General features: G+C 41.1%; 1 protein-coding gene across 1 annotated transcript in view; it reads left to right on the forward strand.

Annotated features, from left to right (window-relative positions):
• LOC149302725 (thyrotropin-releasing hormone-degrading ectoenzyme-like) overlaps positions 1-24,666 on the forward strand; it is a 331,139-nt gene that overhangs the window by 189,733 nt on the left and 116,740 nt on the right. The window contains exon 7 of the mRNA XM_089482127.1: positions 11,093-11,158. Within this exon, the coding sequence (XP_089338253.1) occupies positions 11,093-11,158 (66 nt within the window). The remainder of the gene's footprint in view (positions 1-11,092; positions 11,159-24,666) is intronic.

The raw sequence follows: 24,666 nt of genomic DNA on the forward strand, positions 1-24,666 counted from the left end.
ACATGTGAGAAAAACATTTAAGTGTTTTAATAAAAAAGTACATTTATTTCATATTCATGAAAATTAGTTTCTACCAATGGGAAAAATAATAAGCAAAGTAACGTATACTTAAAGTACATTTCTTGGCTCTTCAATTTGCCCTTCATCGTATCCAGGGCAGTTTTAAAAGACATGAAGTGAATATTATATTGGCAAATCACTTGGTAAGTTGTGCTTTTAGCAGGTGTGGTCTTTTTAGTGAGTAAAAATTTGTGTGTAATTGCTGTGGTAGACACTAAAAAGGCATTGTCCCTGGAAATTGATATTGATTTTTTTAACTAACTGATTAATTAGGTTAATAATTTCTATTCTGCATACAATTAGTAGATAAAAATATTTTGATTGCTTTCACAAACTTTTTATTAGCCTAACTTTCAGCATGTATGAGCAGTGAGTAAATATTTCAGGAATTGTTGCTCATTTTAATTACTGTGGTTCTAAAGGCAACAGACTGACTACCCTTTGATTATGTTAACTTTAAACATAAGAGCTCCAAAGAAATGTTAAACTTAGCACATATTAATTTGTTGCTTGTTAGCCAAACATCTATAGTCAATTTCACAATTATTTTAATTATAAGACGACCCTGATTATAAGACGACCCCCCAAATCTGAATATTAATTTAGGCAAAAAAGAAAAAGCCTTAATATAAGACGAACCTGTAGGAAAAAAGGTTTTACCAGTAAATGTTAATTCATGTAAATTATTTTTCTTAATAAAAGCTATGATTGAGAAAAATATTTTGGTTTTATTTCCTTCTATTTTCCAACCTGCCCCCCCAGTTATGCACATCTGCCCCAGAAATGCCTTATACCCCCTATATGCCACTGTGCCCCATGATATGCCTTTTAACCCTATATGCCACTGTGCCCCATGATATGCCTTTTGACCCCCTATGTGCCACTCTGCCTCCAGAAATGCCTTATACCCCTATATGCCACTCTGGCATTAAGGGGGTTAAAAAGGCATATTATGGGGCAGAGTGGCATATAAGGAGGTTTAAGGCATTTCAGGAGGCAGAGTGGCGTATAGAGAGTTAAAAAGGCATTTCTGGAGGCAGAGTGGCATTAAGGGGATTAAAAGGCATTTCACAGAGCACTCTGCCTCCAGAAATGCCTTATGCCCCCCATTTAACACTCCCCCCCCAACTTACCGGTGCTTCTGACTCCCCTGTCATGCAGCCGGGGCAGCGTGTAGATGTCTTACGCTGCAGCCGGAAGGAGGTGTGGGTAGCAGCGGGGGTGTTACACCTACCTGTCCGGCTGGGGTCCCACGGCGTTCCTCGCGCACGTCCCCCTCGTGTACTGAGGTGCGCTCTACACGCACACGAGGGGGCGTGCGTATAGAGCAGGCACGCCTCCCGGTCACTGACAGCTCTGTTCGGGCTGCCGCAGCATATCAGTGGCGATCGGAGAAACGATCCGCCGCTACATGCTCGTGGCACCCGACCAGTACCTCTTCTGCCTGTGTGGCGCTGCCGCGTCGCTCGCGGCGGCAACACAGGCAGAGAGGACCTCGTAGTTTACCGCCGCGGGCATGCCGGCGGCGATCAAGTGTTTGATCGCCGCTGCATGTCCACGGAGGTTGTTTTACCTCCCCTGCCTGTGTGGCTCCTCCGCGTCTTTCACGGAGGTAACACAGGCAGGAAGTTATGTTTGTTGTTGCTATCGCGACGACGCTAATTGCGCCGGTCGCGATGACGTCATCTTACCTGCTCTCCCGCCATTGGCTCTATTTAAACCTTCCTGGTTCCTTGTTTCCTTGCCCGTTCAACGAGTCCATGTTCTCTGGGTGCTCTTGTGTATTGATTGATCTCCACGTGTACCAGACCTCGGCTTTGTTATTTGACCTTGATCCTGCGCTGCTGGCGTAACAGGGGGTTGTCTGCGTCCATCGCGTCCATCGCGCACCAGCGCGGGGAACTCTAATCTCTGACAGCCGGGGAAGGTCTGCGTGATGGACGTAGACAACCCCCGCTGCTAGCCACACCTCCTTCCGGCTGCAGCGTAAGTTGTCTACGCGAATCGCGTAGACATCTACATGCTGCCCCGGCTGCACACTGGGGACTCAGAAGCACCGGTAAGTGGGGCGGGGGGGGGGGGAGACAGGAGGATCCAGGTCCCCTGCAGCTGCGGGGGATCTGGATCTTAGTCGTCTCATAGTCAGACCTATTTGAGGTCTGATTATAAGACGACCCCGATTAGAATTTGCTCTGAAAAAAACCTCGTCTTATAATCGAGCAAATACGGTACTTAAAATATGTATGATATTATTGAAATCTAACTGTTAGACTGCTCAGGTTCTTTTTCATACCTGCAAACAATATGTTTGTTACCAAAGAGACTGACTTTCATTAGGAATTAATCCACTTACATCCAAGATCTTTTGTAAGTAGCTTTAGTATATTTAATTTAGTAATTAAGTAAATGTAGCAATGAATATGGACTGCAAATTATTGGAAACAGTAATGGTGTTGGATGAATTGGTTAGAAAACAAGGTGCGATTGTGATAGGACTTATTCACTTTTTTATAAACCTCATTGTGTACGTAATGCTTTGATTCGGCAAGGGGCAGCCGTGTCTCAGTCGCATTGTTTTGAATATTGAGAAATTTCGGACTTTCCTTAAGCCCTTCATGACCGCATGGACATACCAGTACATCCTTAAAAAATGTGCCAAGACGTCCATTAGGACGTACCAGTACATCCTTAAAAAATGTGCCAAGACGTCCATTAGGACGTACCAGTACATCCTTAAAAAATGTGCCAAGACGTCCATTAGGACGTACCAGTACATCCTGACTTTGCTGAAGTGGCAGGTACATCCCCCGGCTGCTACACGGGAGATGAGACTCCCCTTGTCAGCAGAAGTCAACATCACTGGCTTCCTGTTGACTGATTCTGTATAACTGATCTTAACAAAAGCAACTGTGCGTCACTGTATAAGGAATGCCCAATGACGCATTCCTTTCTGGTATACTGCTGACACCCACAGGAAGGTTACTGGAGAACAGGAGAGCCTCACCACAGTCTGCTGGGATCTCAGATTGCTTCTCCTTTCTGGCTCATCGCATGCATTGTGATCAGCAATGCAAGTCTGTGGAGCCCTGCTTGCTGATCGAAGGGTAGAAAGTGAGAAACAATGCTTTGCCCTCTTTCCACAAAAGTGATAAAGGGGGAAAAAAGAAAGAAATTTTTTTTTTCAATGAAATATAAATAAAATGATAATACAAAATAAATAAAATAGTGAGCTCATTGATAAAAAAGTTGAAAAAATAAATAGATAAAAAATAAAAAAATTATAAAAAAATAAAAAAGCCCTGACACCCGATTCTACTAGCACTACATGTAAAAAGTATAACCCTCGACCTCTCGCTACCCCAAACCCCTTAAGCCAGAAGTATTAAAAAATACTACCCTATAGGGTACTTTTATTAGCTTATGTGGACCTCTAGAACATAAGAAAAATATATGTACCGTATTTGCTCGATTATAAGACAAGGTTTTTTTCAGAGCAAATGCTCGTCTTATAATTGGGGTCGTCTTATAATCAGACCTCAAAAGGTCTGACTATGAGACTAAGATCCAGATCCCCACAGCGCTGCAGGGGACCTGGATCCTCCTGTCTCACCCCCCCAACTCACCGTTGCTTCTGAGTCACCGGTGTGTAGCCGGGGCAGCGTGTAGACGTCTACGTGATTCGCGTAGACAACTTCCGCTGCAGCCGGAAGGAGGTGCGGTTAGCAGCCGGGGTTGTCTGCGTCCATCGCATAGACCTTCCCCGGCTGCCAGAGATCAGAGTTCCCCTCACCGGGGAATTCTCTCTGACAGCCCGGGAAGGTCTGCACGATGAACGCAGACAACCCCCGCTGCTAACCGCACCTCCTTCCGGTTAGCAGCGGGGGTTGTCTGCGTCCATTGGGCAGACCTTCCCCGGCTGTCAGAGATCAGAGTTCCCCTCACCGGGGAATTGTCTCTGACAGCCGGGAAAGGTCTGCGTGATGGACCCCAGCTAACCGCACCTCCTTCTGGCTGAAGTTGCGTAGACGTCTACACAGGGCCGGCCTTAGGGGTGTGCGACCTGTGCGAACGCACAGGGCGCCATGGTAGCAGGGGCGCCTGCCCGGGACTTAACTTAAAACATCGGTTTTTTTTTTTGTTGTTGTTTTTTTAAACTTTATTTAACATCATTCATGTTAAATAAAGTTTAAAAAAAAAAACAAAAAAAAACGATGCTTTAATCTAAGTCCTGGGCAGGGGCGCCGAGCGGTTGCTCGTGAAGTTCTCAGCAACCGCTCGGCGCCCCTTACTCTCCTGTGACTCCGTCGCGGTGCCGGCATCAACATGAAATGCCGGCACCGCGGCAGAGCGAGAAGACGGATGCCTCCTGCTCTCACCGCAGGAATCCGCAACAAGGTATGTGGGGGGGTGTAGTTTGAAGGGGCGGTGTAGTTTGAAGGGGCAGGGGGGGTGTAGTTTGAAGGGGCAGGGGGGGTGGTGTAGTTTGAAGGGGTAGAGGGGGGTAGCTTGAAAGGGCAGGGGGGGTAGTTTGAAGGGGCAGGGGGGGTAGTTTGAAGGGGCAGAGGGGGGGTAGTTTGAAGGGGCAGAGAGGGGGGTAGTTTGAAGGGGCAGAGGGGAGGGGTAGTTTGAGGGGGGGTAGTTTGAAGGGGCAGAGAGGGGGGTAGTTTGAAGGGGCAGAGATGGGGGTAGTGAGGGAGGGGCGCCAGAGGAGTAGTCCGCACAGGGCGCCAGAACGCCTAAGGCCGGCTCTGCGTCTACACGCTGCCCGGACAACACACCGGGAGTCAGAAGCGCTGGTAAGATTTTGTTGGGGGGGTTAAATGGGGGGCATAAGGCATTTCTGTAGGCAGAGTGCTCTATGATATGCTTTTTAACCCCCTTAATGCCACTCTGCCTCCAGAAATGCCTTTTAACCCTCTATACGCCACTCTGCCTCCTGAAATGCCTTATAAGTCCATATTTGCCACTCTGCCCCATAATATGCCTTTTAACCCCCTAAATGCTAGAGTGGCATATAGGGGTATAAGGCATTTCTGGAGGCAGAGTGGCACATAGGGGGTCAAAAGGCATATCATTGGGGCACAGTGGCATATAGAGGGTCAAAAGGCAGATCATGGGGCACAGTGGCATTTAGAGGGTTAAAAGGCATATCATGGGGCACCGTGGCATTTAGAGGGTTAAAAGGCATATCATGGGGCACAGTGGCATATAGGGGGTGTAAGGCATTTATGGGGCAGAGTGACAAGCAGATGTGCATAACTGGGGGGCAGGTTGGAAAATAAAAGGAATTAAAAAAAATTTTTATTAAAAAAAAATAGTTTACATAGTTTACATGAATTAACATTTACTGGTTAAACTTTTTTCCTATAGGGTCGTCTTATATTCAGGCTTTTTATTTTTTTCCCTAAATTAATATTCAGATTTTGGGGGTCGTCTTATAATCGAGCAAATACGGTATATGTCTGTAAGCAAAGAATGTTGCTGAACATAAATTGGGTCACTGTTCATCAGTGGGACCTACTATGTAGAAGACATTCTAAGCAAAACATTGGAAAAAAGTAGATTTATTTATTTTGCTATAGGTTTTATTTTTAACACTCACAATTATTATTTTTTTCATGTTCCTATGGTGTCAAATAAAACATGGAAAAGGGAAATCTTGATTAAACCAAACAACAAACATACGGTACATAGGGTACTAAAAAACTTGGTAAATAAGGGGTTAAGCTTTTGTGAATTGATTTGGTGTTGAACTCTGATGAAGCAGGTTTCCTTTTAAAGAGATTTTGATCAAGTGTTGGTGATGAGATTCCATTGTGTAGTAACTCAAAACAGCTGTCAACACACTGATCCTCAAGGGCTTCAAGGTAGTCAAATGTAGTTATGCATTTATGATCATCAGCGTCAGCAAAACAGGTTTTCAGACATTGTATTCTTAGATTTTGTTGATATGGATTACAACACCCTGTATAAAAAAGCAAAGATTCCACGCTCTCTATTTTACCATTACCACAAAGGTTGTATCTGCCTTGCCAAATTGTTCCACTTTTCTTCTGGTTGACTTCTGAGATATACATAACATTAACTGAAAATTTGACAGGGTCATTATGTCTATTATGTGTATTTTTCTGTATTCAAGCAAATACAATAAATATATTAATTATTATGAACAGTTGCAAAAAATAGTTTAATGAACAAAAATACTATTGTTTGCTTATTCCCAATAATACCTTATTACCCTTCTTACTACAGTACAGTGACTAAATGTACAGCATGATACTTGGTAACACATGAATCCACTTTTTTGAAGTGGATCCTGATTTTTTTAGGATGGCCTAAATAAAACATTTTTAATTGAGGCACTTAGTTATGACAATCACCACTGCCAAGGTATAATCCACCAGCTACAGATCTCCAGAGTCTCGGTCATTTTTTCTACCAGGTTCCATGTGTAGCCCATCTTTTTGGTGTCAGCCTCAGCCGCCAGGTGTTTCTTAGATGGCCTCTTTTGAGGGTTCCACATCTGGTGATGTTGATGCTTGCGTTGAGTGTGCCCTATCCAGCCCTATCTTCTCTTCCTAATTTCTTCCTCTGCTGGGAGTCGGCAACGTTTATTAGATTATGTAGCCCTCTAATATATTACGATGTTTATTGTAGCCCATCTTTTTGGTGTCAGACTCAAGGTTGCATCACCAGGTGTTTCTCTTTTCCGCTCTCCTTGAGGGTTCCACGTCTGGTGATGTTGATGCTTGCGTAGAGTGTGCCCTATCCAGCCCTATCTTCTATTCCTATTTTTTTCCTCTACTGGGAGTTGGCAAGTTCTTTCCCAAAGATTGATGGTGTCTAGCCAGCAGATTTGGAGAACCTTGCTGATGCAGCTGTAAATGAAGCTTCCTCATCGTTGTTTTGGTTGTCCTCCAGGTTTCAGCTCCATACAGTAGGATTGATTTCACATTGGATTTGAACAGTCATTTCTTCTAGGGGGCTTTCATTCAGTGTGACTGGGTCATTGCTAATTGAGTTTATCTTGAAGATCTTGGTCCTGTCCTGTGATTGCGTGGCTGCCAGTATGTTAGACATTTCCTATGCAAAAGTGTTACAATTTCATTGAGCTGGGTCCCCAATGTTCACTGGACTGTCGCTGATGGATGTTTTCATAATCCTTGCATCCTTGTCTGACTCCAGCTCGGACCTGGAAGCTTTCTGTGACCTTCATTCAAAAGATCACTTTGCAGGACACTTTGAGTTCTTCATCAGGGTTACCAACTTGGCTGGGATACCGCACTGTCGAAGGAACTTCCAGAGAGTCTCTCGATACTCACTGTGAAGTGCCTTCTTAAAGTTGGCAAAGTTGATGTACAATGAGGAGTTCCACTCCAAGGACTGCTCAACTATGATGCAGAGCATTGCTGTCTGGTCCGTGCATCATCTGTTCTGAAGGAAGCCTGTATGCTCATCTTGTAGCTGTGGATTGACACATCCTTCATTCTCTCTACAAGGACCCGGTTGACAGGAGTATGATTGCTCTGTAGTTGGCACAGTTGCAGATATCTCCTTTATTGGGGATCTTGATGAGGTAACCCTCCTTCCAGTGTGTCTGAGTCTCTTCTTCTTCCCAATTCTTCTTAAAGAGGGGGTACAGTATGTCCACTGGGAGGCGTGGTTAGCTGCTGAAGAAGAAGGCTGCTAAAACTTTGTGCTCTGCAGACCCTCTCCGTTACTTTATCGAATAAAGCGCATTTTTTTCAACATGGGCAAGACAAACAAGATCCCTGGAACTCCCAAACCACAAGGGAAAAAGGAAAAAACTTAACTTACCTTGGTTCGTTCCTATTTCCACAGAACTCAGGACCAGGATTCCAGGGACTCATTTCACAACCTGGCTCCTTCTCCCGCCAGCACGAGCAGTGAATGCTTGGATTAAGCATGTCTTGAGCCTTCTTTCTGCGACAAGCCTGCATTGCAGGATGTTCTTAAACTCCTACCTACAAAAGAAGAGATGATCCCTTTAATTGAGAAAGCAACTCAGGGGATCCAGGACACTTTATCTGAAGGCAGACGTATGCCAACTAGGAGATCGCGTGGGACCCGTTGAGGGTGACAATGTCAAGATTGCAGACACAGTGGACATACTCTCCGCTCAGGTGGCTGACCAAGCTAATACCATGCGACTGATTTCAAAAAGATTGAAAGACCTAGATAACCGAGGCAGAAGGAATAATCTGAGAGTAAGGGGAAGCCCGGAGACTGTTTCGCAACCGTAGATTGCCTCAACACTGCAAACCATCTTTAACGACATCCTACAGAGACTGTCAGACACCCTGGTTAAGTTTGACAGGGCTCATTGTGCGCTTAGACCACGTGGAGATGCTGCGGGACCCCCGAGGGATATCATTTGCAGACTGCCCCTTAAAAGAAAACATTCTTAAAAGTTTCGCTCTGCGAAAGGTGATATTAAATGGGATAGTCACTCCATCTCTATCTTTCCTGACCTCTCCCCTACCAAAAAAGACATGCCCTGAAACCACTAACAACGGCAATGAGAGAAGCCTCTATCCTGTACCAGTGGGGGTTTCCGTTTGCATTGATTGCGCGCCGGGATTCTAAAACATTAATTCTCCATCAAGCCTTTGATATCCTGCTTTTCCTGGAGAACCTAGGTCTTCCAAAGTTGCCGATTCCAGATTGGGAAACTTATTTTGCCGTGCCAGAACAACTTCGGGATCCAACCAACCAAGCATAAGCGACAGAAACTACCATCCGCCTAACTACCATCATACAAGTTTGTATCTCCTTTTTCTTTTTTGTTTGGGATTTACCGTTTTCCCCTTCTACCGCATTATCATCTTTACGGATATACAGATCAGAAGAACCTTCTTTCCAAGTTCCACCACGGATGCTTTTCGGCAAGATAACCACCTCTTCTCATGGAAGGACACAACTGCAGGGACACTTCTTGTAATGATTGGATGAGGAGAACCCCGGATGGCGGAGTGAGCTAGGCAAACAGGAACCAGGAGTAGCCAGGAGAGCTGGTAATCAGTAAAGCAGGAAGCCGAATCAAATCCAAAAGAGTAGTCAGACAAGCCGAGTCAATACCAATGATCAGAGAACAGGAGCCAAATCAGAAAACAGGAGTGAAGTCAGCAAGCCGGGTCAAATGAAGAAATAGTCACAGCAACTCGCCCAGGAAAACAGCAGAATAAACCAACCAAGGGTGACCCAGAAGAGGAAGTCCAGGTTTAAATAGGGAAAGGTGCAGGTGTGTCCTGCATTAAGGAGGTCACCTGAGGTAATAAGAACACACTACAGATGTAACGTGTAATATTATGTTTTGACCACAGGGTGTGCTACCTGTTTGCTACCCAGTCGCATGGTCGGCCACGCGGTGAAGACGCCGACTGGGTAGCGGTGGTGCTCGCTGACCGGGAAGCCGCCTGAGGAGGAAGCGTAGCCAGACCGGCCACGGCGCAGGATCGGAGAGGCAGGAAAGTCCTTACACTTCTGCTCATTTTCTTGCTGCTTCAGAACCTCTTGGAGGACCCGCGTTCCATCAGGTCTCCCGTTTTTCCACACCACTGCTCAGCTCTACGAGGGTACTCACCAGGATGACTCACATTGGCATTCTCTTTGAGGAGACTCTTCAGGAGTTCAGCCTGTCCTGCCGGACTGGTGTTCCATCTTGTGAAGGTCCCCTCTATTTCTCTTTTTTATGGCTAATGCTGCATTAGGACACACTGTTGAACTTTCGCCCGCTGGACTTTTAACCCTTTAGCTACAAAGCATACGGCTTATGGGAAGGTAACTATTTTCCTTCTACTGTGTTTTCATGATATTTGGTATATTCTACATTGTGCAAGGTGTGCTGGGACTCTATAATTGTTTCCCTTTTTGTTAATTGTTAGTCGAATACAGTGCTGTAATTGTCCTGAAAAGGAGTGATCGAGCGAGCCCCTGAAGCATTTGACGAGACTTATGTCCAGGGAAGTAACACACTTTATTGGGGAAACACACAGGCTTATATAGAGGTTAGGTGAGGAAAAGACCATAAATCATGTCCACATCTTCCCGCCCTGCCCAGACAGTCCGGTGCAACGCTTAGACCACCGAGCCCCGCAATGTCTGTATAACTTTAGCCATAATTCTCAGGGTCCTGAGGGTATCCCGTCCAAAAAGCGATGCGATCGGCCAAAGGGACCCCGAGCGACAACAGTTCAAAGTTTCTCCAGGACGGACCGCGAGATAGACGGCATGCGTACTGCTGATCTCCGCTCCCCTAGCAGTCCCAGCGACCGGGAATCTGAAGTAGTCATAACAACTACTATGGACGGCACTTATTAACCCTGGGCCGTCACAACAGCTTACCATCACACCTATATGAGCGTGGTGGATATCACATTTTGAAACCATGGCCAATAATATGAAGTCCCCCTGGGAAGTCTAATTAATCCCAAAGGTGTTCAATGGGGTTAAGGTCACAACTCTGTGCAGGCCACTTTAGTTCTTCTGTACCAAACTCATCAAACTATGTCTTTATGGACCTTGCTTTGTCCACAGGACACAATCATGCTATAAAAAGAAAAAGTGTTCTATAAACAAAAGCCTGTATTGTGCCCTTAAAAATATAAAAATGGTCCATTCAAATTAAGGACAGTGATTAACAATCAGTATACTGTATAACAGTTTTCTACAAAATATGATTTTTTTATAGGTTAATGAGCATATATAAAATATTATACCAAGTAGATTACACTATTTGATTATATTATTTTAATTCACCTGGTCCTGCATACTCTTTATACCGAAATAGGTTTTGTTATCTAATATCTTTACAAGAATCAGGATAACCAATGAACACGCATCATAGAGTTCAGTGGAAGAATGCCCACAGGGTATAAGAGTCATGGCAATCTATTGCATATGAGCACTGGAAGAGAGCCAGCTGTGTTTGCATTTTTATAAAGGAATAGAATTGACATATTGTCTTCAGAATACGGGTTATAAAAAACTAACCGATATGTTTTATCCACAGGGGGCAGCCTTAATTCGAATGCTGGCTAATTTTATGGGTCATAAAGTATTTCAGAGAGGATTACAAGTAAGTCAAATGTTCTCTTATGACTTTAATGTATTTTATGGGCATTTCAATGGAAAAAATATTTTTAATTAAATTACAACTGGTTTCATAAATTGCATTGCCAATAATATAACATTAGGTTAGGTTCCATCAGTTCAACTGGGCCAGTTGTTATAATGATACTTTGATAAATAAACATTATTACTTTATCTATAAAAAACAAAACAAATTTACAATGCACATGTTAGATATTGCTGTATCTTCTTTGTATTTTTTTATGCATTTCTATGAAACTATCTTTTTGCATTCACAAAATGCCTTACCGTTAATAACATTCCTGAGGTATGTCTAATAGGCGTGTCAAAAAGTTTGCATGGCTTAAATAAGCAGAAATACCATGTGCCTGTTTTTATAACTGTGTTTGTCAAGCTTGATATTCAGCAGATGGATGACCTGGTTCCTTTTAGTGGTTTAAAGGACACCACTGTCTTAAAATGAATACTGTGCTTGACTTTTGAGCACATGACGTATTAATAAAATCATACATCTTGCACAAATGGAAAAATAAATATACAAAACCCAAAAGGAACATACATGACAATTAACAACAATTGTTGGGGCCTAGAAACTTGTATTTATACGGTTAAAACATCTACAGTGATAAACTTAAAAATAATGACTAATGAATATGCAAGATACGAGGCAGCATAAATGCATGGGGAAAAAAAACAACCAGATGCTGAGGTGAATTTAACATTCAAAACAAATATCTGAAATGCTCAGCACTGTTCCTCAAGTTCCTTCATTAGTTTATTTATTCAGAATCTCTTTAGGAATGTTCACACAAATCAATCATGTGTCTATCTATTAGACCTATGCTAATTAAACTATGTTGTTTGCTTACACAGCCATTAAAAAACAGATTTGTTAGAGGTAACTGAGGACCAGTGCTGGGAAACTATTATGTAAATGCTGTACCAACAAGAATAAAGAAATCAGAAGATTTAAATTTATATTCACAATAAGTCATAATTATGTTTTAAAGCTTTTCACTTTAGATGTGGAAAAGCAGAATATCCTTTATCATTAAATATGTTGACAACTTTTCAACTGACATGTTGATAGTGCTCCAACATCTACTTAATGACAGCTAGACATAGATAATAGTTATCAGGTATTTAACATTTAACGCAAGCTAATCCTGAGATGGAACTCAATATATTCACTGCAGAAATGATTTTAGGGTCTCTTACTATATTCCTAGGTTTACATCAGTATTTTAATGAATAAATTCCTTTAACTCAAACCAAAGCTATAAAATATGCTTTGTTGATACAACTGAATGCAACGGAATTATTGTGTACATTGCCTGTTTTCATTCTATGCCTGTGGATTTCTAATATAAAATACAGACTTTTTAGAGTGAAACTAAGAAACTCTTAAAAATTTCAGTAAGTTTAATTCAAAATAGAAAGGTGTGAAAGCAAATATAACACCAAGGAATGCAATATTTGAAAAGTGGGCAATGTTCGTAGACAAATAGATGTTAAGATACAAGGTCATGTTCTGAAACCAGTGAGTGGAAAGCCCCAGATTAACCGAAAGTGATGTTTCACTCAAAAGGTAATGAATAGTTTAAATACATTCCCAGTAAAGGTGTTTGTGGTTGATATAGTGAGAGTGTTTTAGATAACTAGAACTAATTTGAAAATAAACAGAAAATAATTAAATCTGAAAGCAACAAGGGAAAAAGGGAATGTTTTAAAACAGCCACATTTTATGATTTGAATTTATAATGTCATTTGTGGTGTTAGGTCATTATAGTATATGTATAAAGAGTACATAAGAGGATATAAGTATAAAGACAGTGTGCAAGTGTGAACCATTATGTATTCAAACGCAGGTGTGGAAGCAAAGTTAGTCATTAATAGTTTGAGAAGTGTAAACTTTGGGAAGTGGCAGTGTTAATTATGCCCTGTGTTTAAATACGGGTCATTGCCTTATGCTTCACTTGTTTTATTTTTTTTCAAATGATGACACATTTGCAATAATGAATTGTCAGTACAGTTGTGACTTAATCAGATAATTATTTTACTGTATTCATATGAGCTTGTTAATCACTTTAACACATCCTGGACTAGACAACACTGAGTGTAGACAATTAAGAAAGAAAGATTGTTCGCTCTTTTCGAGTACACATGCAATACCAAAAAAGGGTATATGCATGATATAAAACAAATATGAAATGAAAGTGAAATTGCATAACAAACCACACCAAAAATGTTATGCCAGTGTCCTAAAATCTTCAAATAGGAACAGCCCAATGGTCGTTTTCACCCTTGCCTGTATTCCATGAAGTATATTTGAGCAACCAAGGTGTGTAGGACATCAAAGATTTTACAAATTATACTACTTACATTGCTTTTCAGTTAATAAAGCAATTTTAAAATGTTTTTCTGTCCCTTCATGTATTGTCTTTACCAAGGTACCCAACAGGTAGCTCTATGTAGTAGTATGGGAGTACAATGGTTTAAAGGTAATTGACTCAACTAGTACATCTTACAACACCATTGATAAACTATACCTATACCAACAATAAGTTTGCAAAATATCATTTGAATCATACTACCCATACATCTGGATAGTTATCTGTTAGTTGATGTGGGCCTAACCTAGAGCATTAGTAATACAAGTGTGAACACAAATGATATCTGCTTTGGTAGCAGGATGTCCAAACTTTAAATGTAGTAAACTTATGAAGCCCGTCAATCAAGCCATCAAATACAGTTATACAGCCAGCAAATGATACAATCAATGTATAATTTTTATATGTCTCTTTTAATCTATACTACTTTTAGTACCGTATTTGCTTGATTATAAGACGACCCCACAAATCTGAATATTAATTTAGGAAAAAAAAGAAAATGCCTGAATATAAGACGACCCTATAGGAAAAAAGTTTTACCAGTAAATGTTAATTCATTTAAACTATTTTTTTTTAATAAAAGCTATGATTGAGAAAAATATTTTGGTTTTATTTCCTTCTATTTTCCAACCTGCCCCCCAGTTATGCACTCTGCCCCAGAAATGCCTTATACCCCCTATATGCCACTGTGCCCCATGATATGCCTTTTAACCCTCTAAATGCCACTGTGCCCCATGATATGCCTTTTAACCCTATATGCCACTGTGCCCCATGATATGCCTTTTGACCACCTATGTGCCACTCTGCCTCCAGAAATGCCTTATACCCCCTATATGCCACTGTGCCCCATGATATGCCTTTTAACCCTCTAAATGCCACTGTGCCCCATGATATGCCTTTTAACCCTATATGCCACTGTGCCCCATGATATGCCTTTTGACCACCTATGTGCCACTCTGCCTCCAGAAATGCCTTATACGAAGAGTGGCATATAGAGGGTTAAAAAGGCATTTCTGGAGGCACAGTGGCATTAAGGGGGTTAAAGGCATTTCACAGAGCACTCTGCCTCCAGAAATGCCTTATGCCCCCCATTTAACACTCGACCCGCCCCCCCCCCCACACTTAACGGTGCTTCTGACTTCCCTGTCATGTAGCCGGGGCAGCGTGTAGATCCCACGCACTTACGCTGCAGCCGGAAGGAGGCGTGGCTAGCAGCGGGGGTTGTCTGCGTCCATCGCGCAGACCTTCCCCGACTGTCAGAGATCAGAGTTCCCCGCACCGGTGCGGCACCGGCACCGGTGCGGCACCGGCACCGGTGCGGGGAACTCTGATCTCTGACAGCCGGGGAAGGTCTGCGCGATGGACGCAGACAACCCCCGCTGCTAGCCACACCTCCTTCCTGCTGCAGCAGAAGTTGTCTACGCGAATCGCGTAGACATCTACACACTGCCCCAGCTACACACCGGAGACTCAGAAGTACCGGTAAGTGGGGCGGGGGGGTTTGGTGGGAGACAGGAGGATCCAGGTCCCCTGCAGCTGCGGGGGATCTGGATCTTAGTCGTCTCATAGTCAGACCTATTTGAGGTCTGATTATAAGACGACCCCGATTATAAGATGAGGGGTATTTTTCAGAGCATTTGCTCTGAAAAAACCTCGTCTTATAATCGAGCAAATACGGTAATTATTATGTTAATAGTAAATATCCATTAAAAAACTTCTGAAATGAAAAAACTGTTACATATTGTCTTAGTCTTAAATGTTTGTGTCCCAATTTTTTCTTACATTTCATGTAAACTTAAGAAAGTTGATCGCAGTAGGAGTAGTTATATTAAACGTAACTTTTAATCTATAATTAAAAATCCACAAATTGCCAAATCATTACATGATCTTGCAATCACATAACACGTTTCGTCCATTAGTATGGACTTACTCATAGGTCTGGTGGTGCATTGAATTTAAATACGTTGTTCCTGGCTACATGCTCACCTGTAGCCTAATCAACTGATATAACATTTAAACATTTAAAAACACCATAGATAATTGTTGCAGGATCATGTTAACCTACATTGTATACAACATAACTTTCTAACAACTTACAAAATTAAATGTAGTTAAATTGATTTGATCAATACCAGTAGACAAAAGAATAATTAAATATCCATACACGTCTTTCTTGAGACATTGCAACATTTTTTAAAGCAATTTAATAAATGCTTGTAAATGAACAAATAAATAAATATGTAAGATTCCTTGATCTTCATAGGTTTAGTTACGCATTGTTAACCTACCTATAATCTATATTATTTTGCATATGCATGCTGTAATAATTACATAGTCTTATAATAATTTGTTTGCACTACTGAGATATTTCAAGTAAAAGAAACCTAGGAACACAATCACAGGCATGTAAAAACGAATGTTAATATAACGTTATATATGAATCCTAAACGTCTCTCAAGGGGAAATAAGATCTTCTAGGTGTATATGCAGGTTGCATACACAAGTGGATTGTTCCATGTCACCCTTTCTACATATCTACAAATTATTGTAAAATAGGCAAGCTACTAAAAAAGTATCCAACAAGCCATTCTGCATTTAAAACTTTTGGTTTTCATGTACCCAGGTGAAAAATACAGTTTGCCCCTTTGTGGTGTTCTGACACATTCAATAATTGAACAACTACAGGCAGCTAAACCTTCCATATGGAGTTTAAGGTGTTTTCCAACTGGTGTTATCTGATCAGTCTACATACCGTAAATTACATACTTTACATGTGATCAAATATATTACAAATTCTGTATATTAATTGGAATTACTTTTTAACTATATGTCTAACCTGTGATTCCATCATGCATCATTGCTATTAGCTCCACATGTAATTACTGGTGGTCAAGCCCAGACTGGCTGGGCAAATGCCTTGTGTGGCCAGCAGCTGGATATGCCCAGACACATTCTGTGTCAGCATAAAAACAAAACATGCAGCCTCTTATATGCAGCCGTCGGCTGCACTTATGCCATTGGTGGACGGCAGCCTTGTACCAGGGCTTCTTCATCATCCCGAGTCTGGCACTGATAGTAGAACATGTTGTTTTTCATTTACAAATTATGTACACAGTATTTGACTATTTGAGCATATACAGTATCTCACAAAAGTGAGTACACCCCTAACATTTTTGTAAATATTTTATCATATCTTTTTATGTGGCAACACTGAAATGTAAAGTAGTGAGTGTACAGCCTGTATAACAGTGCAAATTTTCTGTCCCCTCAAAATAACTCAACACACAGCCATTAATGTCTAATTGGCAACTCTAACTTGGCAACAAAAGTGAGTATACCCCTAAATGGAAATGTCCAAATTGGGACCAAAGTGTCAATATTTTGTGATGCCACCATTATTTTCCAGCACTGCCTTAACCCTCTTGGGAAAGGAGTTCATCAGAGCTTCACAGGTTGCCACTGGAGTCCTCATCCACTCCTCCATGACGACATCACGTAGCTGGTGGATGTTAGAGACCTTGAGGGTGCCCCACAGATGCTCAATAGGGTTTAGGTCTGGAGACATGCTTGGCCAGTCCATCACCTTTACCCTTCTAGCAAAGCAGTGGTCGTCTTGGAGGTGTGTTTGGGGTTGTTATCATGTTGGAATACTGCCCTGCGGCCCAGTATCCAAAGTGAGGGGATCATGCTCTGCTTCAGTATGTCACAGTACATGTTGGCATTCATGGTTCCCTCAATGAACTGTAGCTCCCCAGTGCCGACAGCACTCATGCAGGCCCAAACCATGACACTCCCACCACCATACTTGACTGTAGGCAAGACACACTTGTCTCTGTACTCCTCACCTGGTTGCCGCCACACACGCTTGACACCATCTGAACCAAATAAGTTTCTTGGTCTAATCGGACCACAGGACATGGTTCCAGTAATCCATGTCCTTAGTCTGCTTGTCTTTAGCAAACTGTTTGCAGGCTTTCTCGTGCATCATCTTTAGAAGAGCCTTCCTTCTGGGACGACAGCCATGCAGACCAATTTGATGCAGTGTGCCGCGTATGGTCTGTGCACTGACAGGCTGACCCCCCCACCCCTTCAACCTCTGCATCAATGCTGGCAGCACTCATACGTCTATTTCCCAAAGAAAACCTCTGGATATGATGCTGAGCATGTGCAAGGTGTGTTCTGAGTGGAACCTGTCCTGTGAAACCGCTGTATGGTCTTGCCGACTGTGCTACAGCTCAGTTTCAGGGTCTTGGCTATCATCTTATAGCCTAGGCCATCTTTATGTAGAGCAACAATTCTTTTTTTCAGATCCTCAGAGAGTTTTTTGCCATAAGGTGCCATGTTAAACTTCCAATGACCAGGATGAGAGAGTGTGAGAGTGATAACACCAAATGTAACACACCTGCTCCCCATTGAGACCTTGTAACACTAACGAGTGACATGACACCGGGCAGGGGAAATGGCTACTTGGGCCCAATTTGAACGTTTCCACTTTACTCACTTTTGTTGCCAAGGTTTAGACATTAATGTGCTGAGTTATTTTGAGGAGACAGCAAATTTACACTGTTATACAGGCTGTACACTCACTACTACATTGTAGCAGAGTGTCATTTCTTCAGTGTTGTCACATGAAAATATATAATAAAATATTTACAAAAATGTGAGGGTGCACTCACTTTTGTGAGATACTGTAATTATAACACTTTTTTGACATAATGCCAAGATTCATATGAGTATAGCCTATATTTAAAACAAGTTCACCAAAGTATTCTTTTTATGAATAACCTAAAAATAAAATCTATGGAAGTAGCAAAACTAATCCATGCCCTTTTGAGAAATAAAGTGAGTGTGGCTGTTTTATTCTGTTACCATTCTGTGAATTAACAGGTGAAATTAATATCTTCTGTTGTATACCTTAAGCAAAATAAGACACCTAAAATGCTGGAACATGAACCTAGCTAATATCTCATGTTTAGTAATGAATAGCTCCTTTTTGCCTGAGGGTTCCCAAATGATTTTAGTTGATACTATAAAAGTTGCTCTTTCTCCCTGACACTATTCTGTCATGTCTGCGAGTAAAAGGTCACGACATGAAGGGTCACCTTTCAATATTACTTATACTAAGGTTAAAAATAAAGACCCTTGAGAGTGCTGTAAAATGGAAGTATTCCCAGTTGAGAAGAATAAGAAAAAAACAGAAGTTGGAGCTAAGAAGGTTACTTGAGGATAGCATGTATAATTAAAGGAAATTGTTGACGCGTATCACTGTAATGGCGTTCTACATCCACATCAGCATTGTATATATCATTTCAAGATTTGAGATTGACATTTTCAGCTTTATGTATATATTCCTTATTCCTATGTAAATAAAGTGCTACTTCATCTCAATGATAAGGCAAAATACAAAAGAGTCAGGATTTAAAGCATTTTCATGAAATTAGTTTCTGATACTTCTTAAAGATGTAGCAAGTATTTGGCATTATTATCTTTTATTTATATTTAATAGCCTTACAATCTAGAGATTGGCAGATATAGATTGGTGAAGAATACTTGTATCTGCGTCATTATTTTCCATTGTTCTAATTTTATAAAATTGGTAATCTTGGTTCGTTTCATGCCAGAGGAAGATCATAATTTACATTCTACACCACTTGCTGTGCAAGTGAAACCTTAGGAACCTCTTGAATGAAAACACAAAGTAAAAGGACACATAAATACTCAATGCAGATATTAGATAAATTACTAGAGAGAAGAATACAGCAGTACTCCAGGACAGCATACCATATACAAGTCAAGCAGAACATTAAAAAATAAACTGAAAAAAGGAAAGTCATACTCGCTAACTGTCCTGATTTTGCCAGGACAGATCTAATTTTTAAGGCACTGTCCTGGATAAAATTTGTTCCAGCATGTGTCCTGGGTTATGTATGCATTTCTTACCTTTCTTCATTGAGTAGGTGAAGACTAAGTAAAGCTTGTTGGAGGGCCACTGACACTAAAAATACCTGCAGAACCCCTCCGACAAGCTTTGACGAGTCGCTGTGGCTCATTGAATGTGAATGTGAGTATGAGAGAGCCTAAAACTGTAAGAAAGCATGAGTGAGTGTGACAAATCATGTGTAAGAGTGTTACAGAGCATGAGTGAGTGAGAGAGTGTGAGAGAACTTGAATAAGAGTGAGTGAGAGTGTGAGAGAGCACAAGCAAGTGAGTGAGAGTGTTAAAGAACATGAGAGAGCATGAATAAGAGTGAATGGGAATATGAGAGTGTGAGTTAGCGTAAATAAGAATGAGTAAGAGCATGTGAGTAGTGAGAGACTTTGAGAGTGTGAGACGTGAGTGAGAGTGTGAGAGAGCACAGATAAGAGTCAGAAGGTGTAAGAGCATGCATAAGAGAGTGAAAGACTGAGAGTGAAGAAGTGTCAATGTCTGGCTCAGTATATAGTGATGGGAGTTATGATGTACCGCCCTCTGTGTCTGACTTGCTCTAAAATGATAAGTTATACTGTACCATTATCTGTGTCTAGCTTAGTATATAGTGATGGACGTTATGCTGTACCACTGGCAATGGCTGGCTCAGCATATAGTGAAGGGCGTTATGGTATACCACCATCAGTGCCTGACTATGTATATAGTGATGGGAGTTTGCTGTACCACCGTCTTAATCTGGTTTGCCATATAATGATAGGAATTATACTATACCACAGCTTGTGTCTGGTTCATAAAGGAGTTATACTGTACCACTGTCTGTGTCTGGATATATATAAGTCATGTTGTACCACAGTCTGTGTTTGGTCACTGCGTAATGATGGGAGTTATGGAATACCGCTGTCAGGCTAAGTATATATTGATGGTAATTATACAGCACCACCTTCAGTGACTAGCTTACTAGTTAATGCTGGGAGTTATGCTGTACCATCGCTAGTGTCTGGCTTGTTATATGTTGATGGGAGTTATGCTGCACCACTGTCATTGTCTGGCTCAATATGTAATGATGGGACTTGTGCAGTACAATCATCAGTATCTGCATCACTATATAAGGAGTCAAGCTGTACCACTGTCTGTGTCTATATCACTATGTAATGATGGGAGTTGTGGTGTGCCACTATTAGGCTCAGTATATATTGATAGGAGTTATACTTTTCCACCTTATGGCTCAGGAGATAATGATGAGAGTTATACTGTACACCCCTGTGTCTGGCTTACTATTTACTGATGGGGGTTATGCTACACTGTTGCCATTGTCGAGCTTGCTATATAATCATAGAAGTTATGCAGTATCACTATTCGTGTCTGGATCACTATATTAAATTAGGATTTATGCTGCATAACATAAGTCAGACTCACTACGTGATTATGCTTAATATGAACTGCACTGTATCATATCTATGTTTGGTTAACAGTATGCTGATGAACCTGCACATGCATTAATGAGGATTATAGTACACAACCTCTAGAGTGCCAAATGTTACTTTATTATTATTATTATTATTATTATTATTATTATCTTTTAATACAATACAATACATATATTCAAGGGGTATGACAAGACAAGAATTGACAGACTAAGACAAACCAATACATTAGATGGAGAGAGCCCTGCTGGCAAGCTTACAATCTTGAGAGATCATAACTATGTTTGGTTAACAGTATGCTGATGAGGGCTTGAACCTGCACATGCATAATGAGGATTATAGTACACAACCTCTAGAGTGCCAAATGTTATTTTATTATTATTATTATCTTTTATTTATATAGCGCCAACAGTTTAGGCATTGCTTAACACAATACATATATTCAAGGAGTATGACAAGACAAGAATTGACAGACTAAGACAAACCGATACATTAGGTGGACAGAGCCCTGCTCACAAGCTTACAATCTTGAGGGAATGGGGTGACAGGTGACAAACATAAGGCACAGAGAAAGGGTGAGAGGTAGTGTGGTGGTTGTATCAATGACAAGGAAGTTTTAGCAGCTAAGATGGTATGCTTCTCTTCTTCTACCAGAAGAGGGTTTTCAGATGTTTCTTGAATGTCGGGAGGGAGGGTGAATGCTGAAGGTTCGTTGGGAGTAGATTCCAGAGATATGGGGCAGCTTGAGTAAATTTTTAAGACGGGAAAAGGAAGAGGTGATAAGTGAGGAGAAGAGCCTTAGCCCACGAGAAGAACGTAGGGATAGAGTAGGAGATTATTTGCTTATCAGGACAGAAATGTGTGAAGGAACAGTATTATGGAGGGCCTTATATGTTAGTACCAGGATTTTTAATTTAATTTGAAAGGTAATTGGGAGCCAGTGGAGGGTTTAACAGAGTGGGGAAGCAGAAGAGGAGTGGCGCGCAAGGAAGATAAGCCTAGCAGCAGCATTTAGGACAGACTGTAGAAGAGAGAGTCGAGACAGTGGAATGCCAACCAGAAGAGTGTTGCAGTAGTCAAGACCGGAAATAATAAGTGAATGAACCAGAGTTTTTGTGGAATCGGCGGATACAAGAGATGTTTTTTAGGTGCAAGCGGCAGGATCTGGCGAGGGAATGAATGTGAGGGATGAAGGAAAGGTTAGAGTCAAGGATGACCTCAAGGCATCAGGCATGGTTAGTAGGAGAGATAGTTGTGTTGTTAATGGTGAAAGAGAATTCAGGTAGTGGAGTGGAGATGGAGGGAGGGAAGATAATGAGTTCAGTTTTAGAAAGATTAAGTTTCAGATAGCATTGTGACATCCACGAAGAAATAGCAGACAAGCAATTGGTAATACGAGACATGAGAGATGGAGAGAGATCAGGAGAAGTCAGGTAGATTTGGGTATCATCTGCATATAGATGATACTGGAGGCCAAATGAGTTGATTAGTTTACCAAGAGATAAAGTATAAAAAGAGAACAGCAGAGGGCCAAGGTCTGAACCTTGGGGGTCGCCAACCGAAAGTGGAAGGGATGATGATGTCTTTCCAGAGAAGTTGACAGAGAAGGAACGGTTAGACAGATATCAGGTTGTTGGGTGAGAGGAGAAAGAAGAGTGGCTATTTCTTCTTCGGTTGTAGGGGAAAAGGCATTTAGTATGGGAGGAGAGAGTGGTGGTGGGTGGTGTAGGAGGGGGTTGTAAAGAAGAGAGGTCTTGTCTAATAGTCTTCAATCTTCTCTTTGAAGTGGGTAGCAACATCTTGGGCAGTGAGAGTGGTTTGTGGTGTGGGTATGGAGGGACAGAGAAGGGAGTTGACAGTAGAAAAAAGGCGTCGCGGGTTGGAAGAAAGGGAGGATATGAGAGTGGAGAAGTAGAGCTGTGTGGTGAGAGAGAGGGCAGAGTTGTTGGTGCGAAGCATGAATATATAGTGAGTAAAGTCTTCCCTGGATTTGGATTTTCTGAAGTAGCGTTCAGAAATCGTGTGGTTTTGGTATGCCATGGTTGGCATTTAAATTGTCGGGGGTAACATGTAGTAATTGGAGCTATGCTGTCGAGGGATAAGGCAAGTGTATTGTTATAAAAAGAAGCTGCTGTGTCTGGGCAGGAAAGGGTTAAAATGGAAGGTAAGAGAGGTTCCAGTGAGGCTGAGTTGGGTAATGCTATTAAGTTTGTTTTGTTAGGGGTTAGCACTGGAGAAAAGTTTACAAGGTGGTGGTCAGAAAGAGAGAAGGGAGAGATGGAGAAATCTGAAAGGGAGCATGATCTGGAGAAAACCAGATCAAGTGAGTGCCCCTCAGTGTGTGTAGGGTAATTAGTCCGTTGAGAAAGACCAGAAGAGCTAGTAGAGTTGTTAGATATATCTAAAGGAACGTTAAAGTCACCCATAATAAGACAGGGGATATTATGTCCTTAATATCCTATTAAGCTCTTGCAAAATACTTGCTCAAGCCCAGACCAAAATAGAATGTTAATAAATCTCTGGGTTTTTAATTATCTGCAATTCTAATACCATTCATTTCCTTGTTATTCATTTATCTACATTTCTTTACATAACCTCTGTTATGGTGATAAAATTCAACTGCCTGAAAAAGATGCTGTGCTGTAAAAGAATCCTTAGCATACCAAAGACATATGGTAGTGTTGGTGGCAACGTGGTGATATAATCTGTACCAAAATAACTAATTGGGTCTATTTTATGCTAATCCAGTGGGTTGGGCAGAGTGGGCGGAGCTTTGTTGACAGTGGGTGTGGTACATTTTCAAACTGTGCTGCAAAGTGTCCCTGGGAATGTTTTTCAAATCTTGGCATCTATGTGAAAGTCATTAATTTTGTTGAAATCTGTTTTGGGGAATCATTTTACAGGCAACAATGGATGATGAATTATTTATAATGTGGTATACTACTTAGAAATGTCCCTTAAAGTAAATTGATGCTCACCTGAAATACAATTATTCTAGGAAGGCAAGAGCAATCAATCTCATCTGTTCTTAGTAAGCTTTTCATTTTGAATTTTAAATAAACTGCGTCAGGGATCAGGCCACATTTTGGCACCCTTATTACAACTCTTGAAAGTTACAAGTTAAAGATCAACTTTTTTCTTCTCAGAAAATATATTTTGCTAAAACAGTTTTTTTAATGGCTAACCATAATCTCAATAAATACTTTACATTGCATTAATTGCTACATAAGTCTGCTTATAAGACATTTCCTAGAGGGGGCAGTAGCAATAAGGATTGCTGATAAACTAAGCCTAATTAAATCTTTTATAGACACATAGTATGAGATCTATATGATCACTTGTAATAATATACTAAATCTCATACTATATTCCTGTCCCCAATACTTAAAAGGTTAATGCCACAATAGAAGAGCTGTTGTAGTGTATTTTCTTCCAAAATGTCTTATGTTGTATAGCTCATATTTTTTTCAATAAAATCAGAAACAACATGTTAAAATATGTCTTATTTGCAACATATGGTTTATGTCCTTGTAGCAATGGTGAATGAATACTGTTTTTACATAAGGAATTACGGTCTAGAATGTTAAAAGCAGCCAAGTCATAAGTTTTGCTACATTATCTATGCAATTGTTTACGAACATACATATTTTCGTTATATCTTATTATCTTATAGTTAACTTTTGCGTAACCAAAAATGTCAATTAACGGTATGAATATGTATTTGCTTCTCCAGTATGGAGCATTTTATCCC

Source organism: Sceloporus occidentalis, unplaced genomic scaffold (assembly GCF_023333645.1).
Source record: "Sceloporus occidentalis isolate IW3139 unplaced genomic scaffold, rSceOcc1.0.p SCAF_17, whole genome shotgun sequence".
NCBI lineage: Eukaryota > Metazoa > Chordata > Lepidosauria > Squamata > Phrynosomatidae > Sceloporus > Sceloporus occidentalis.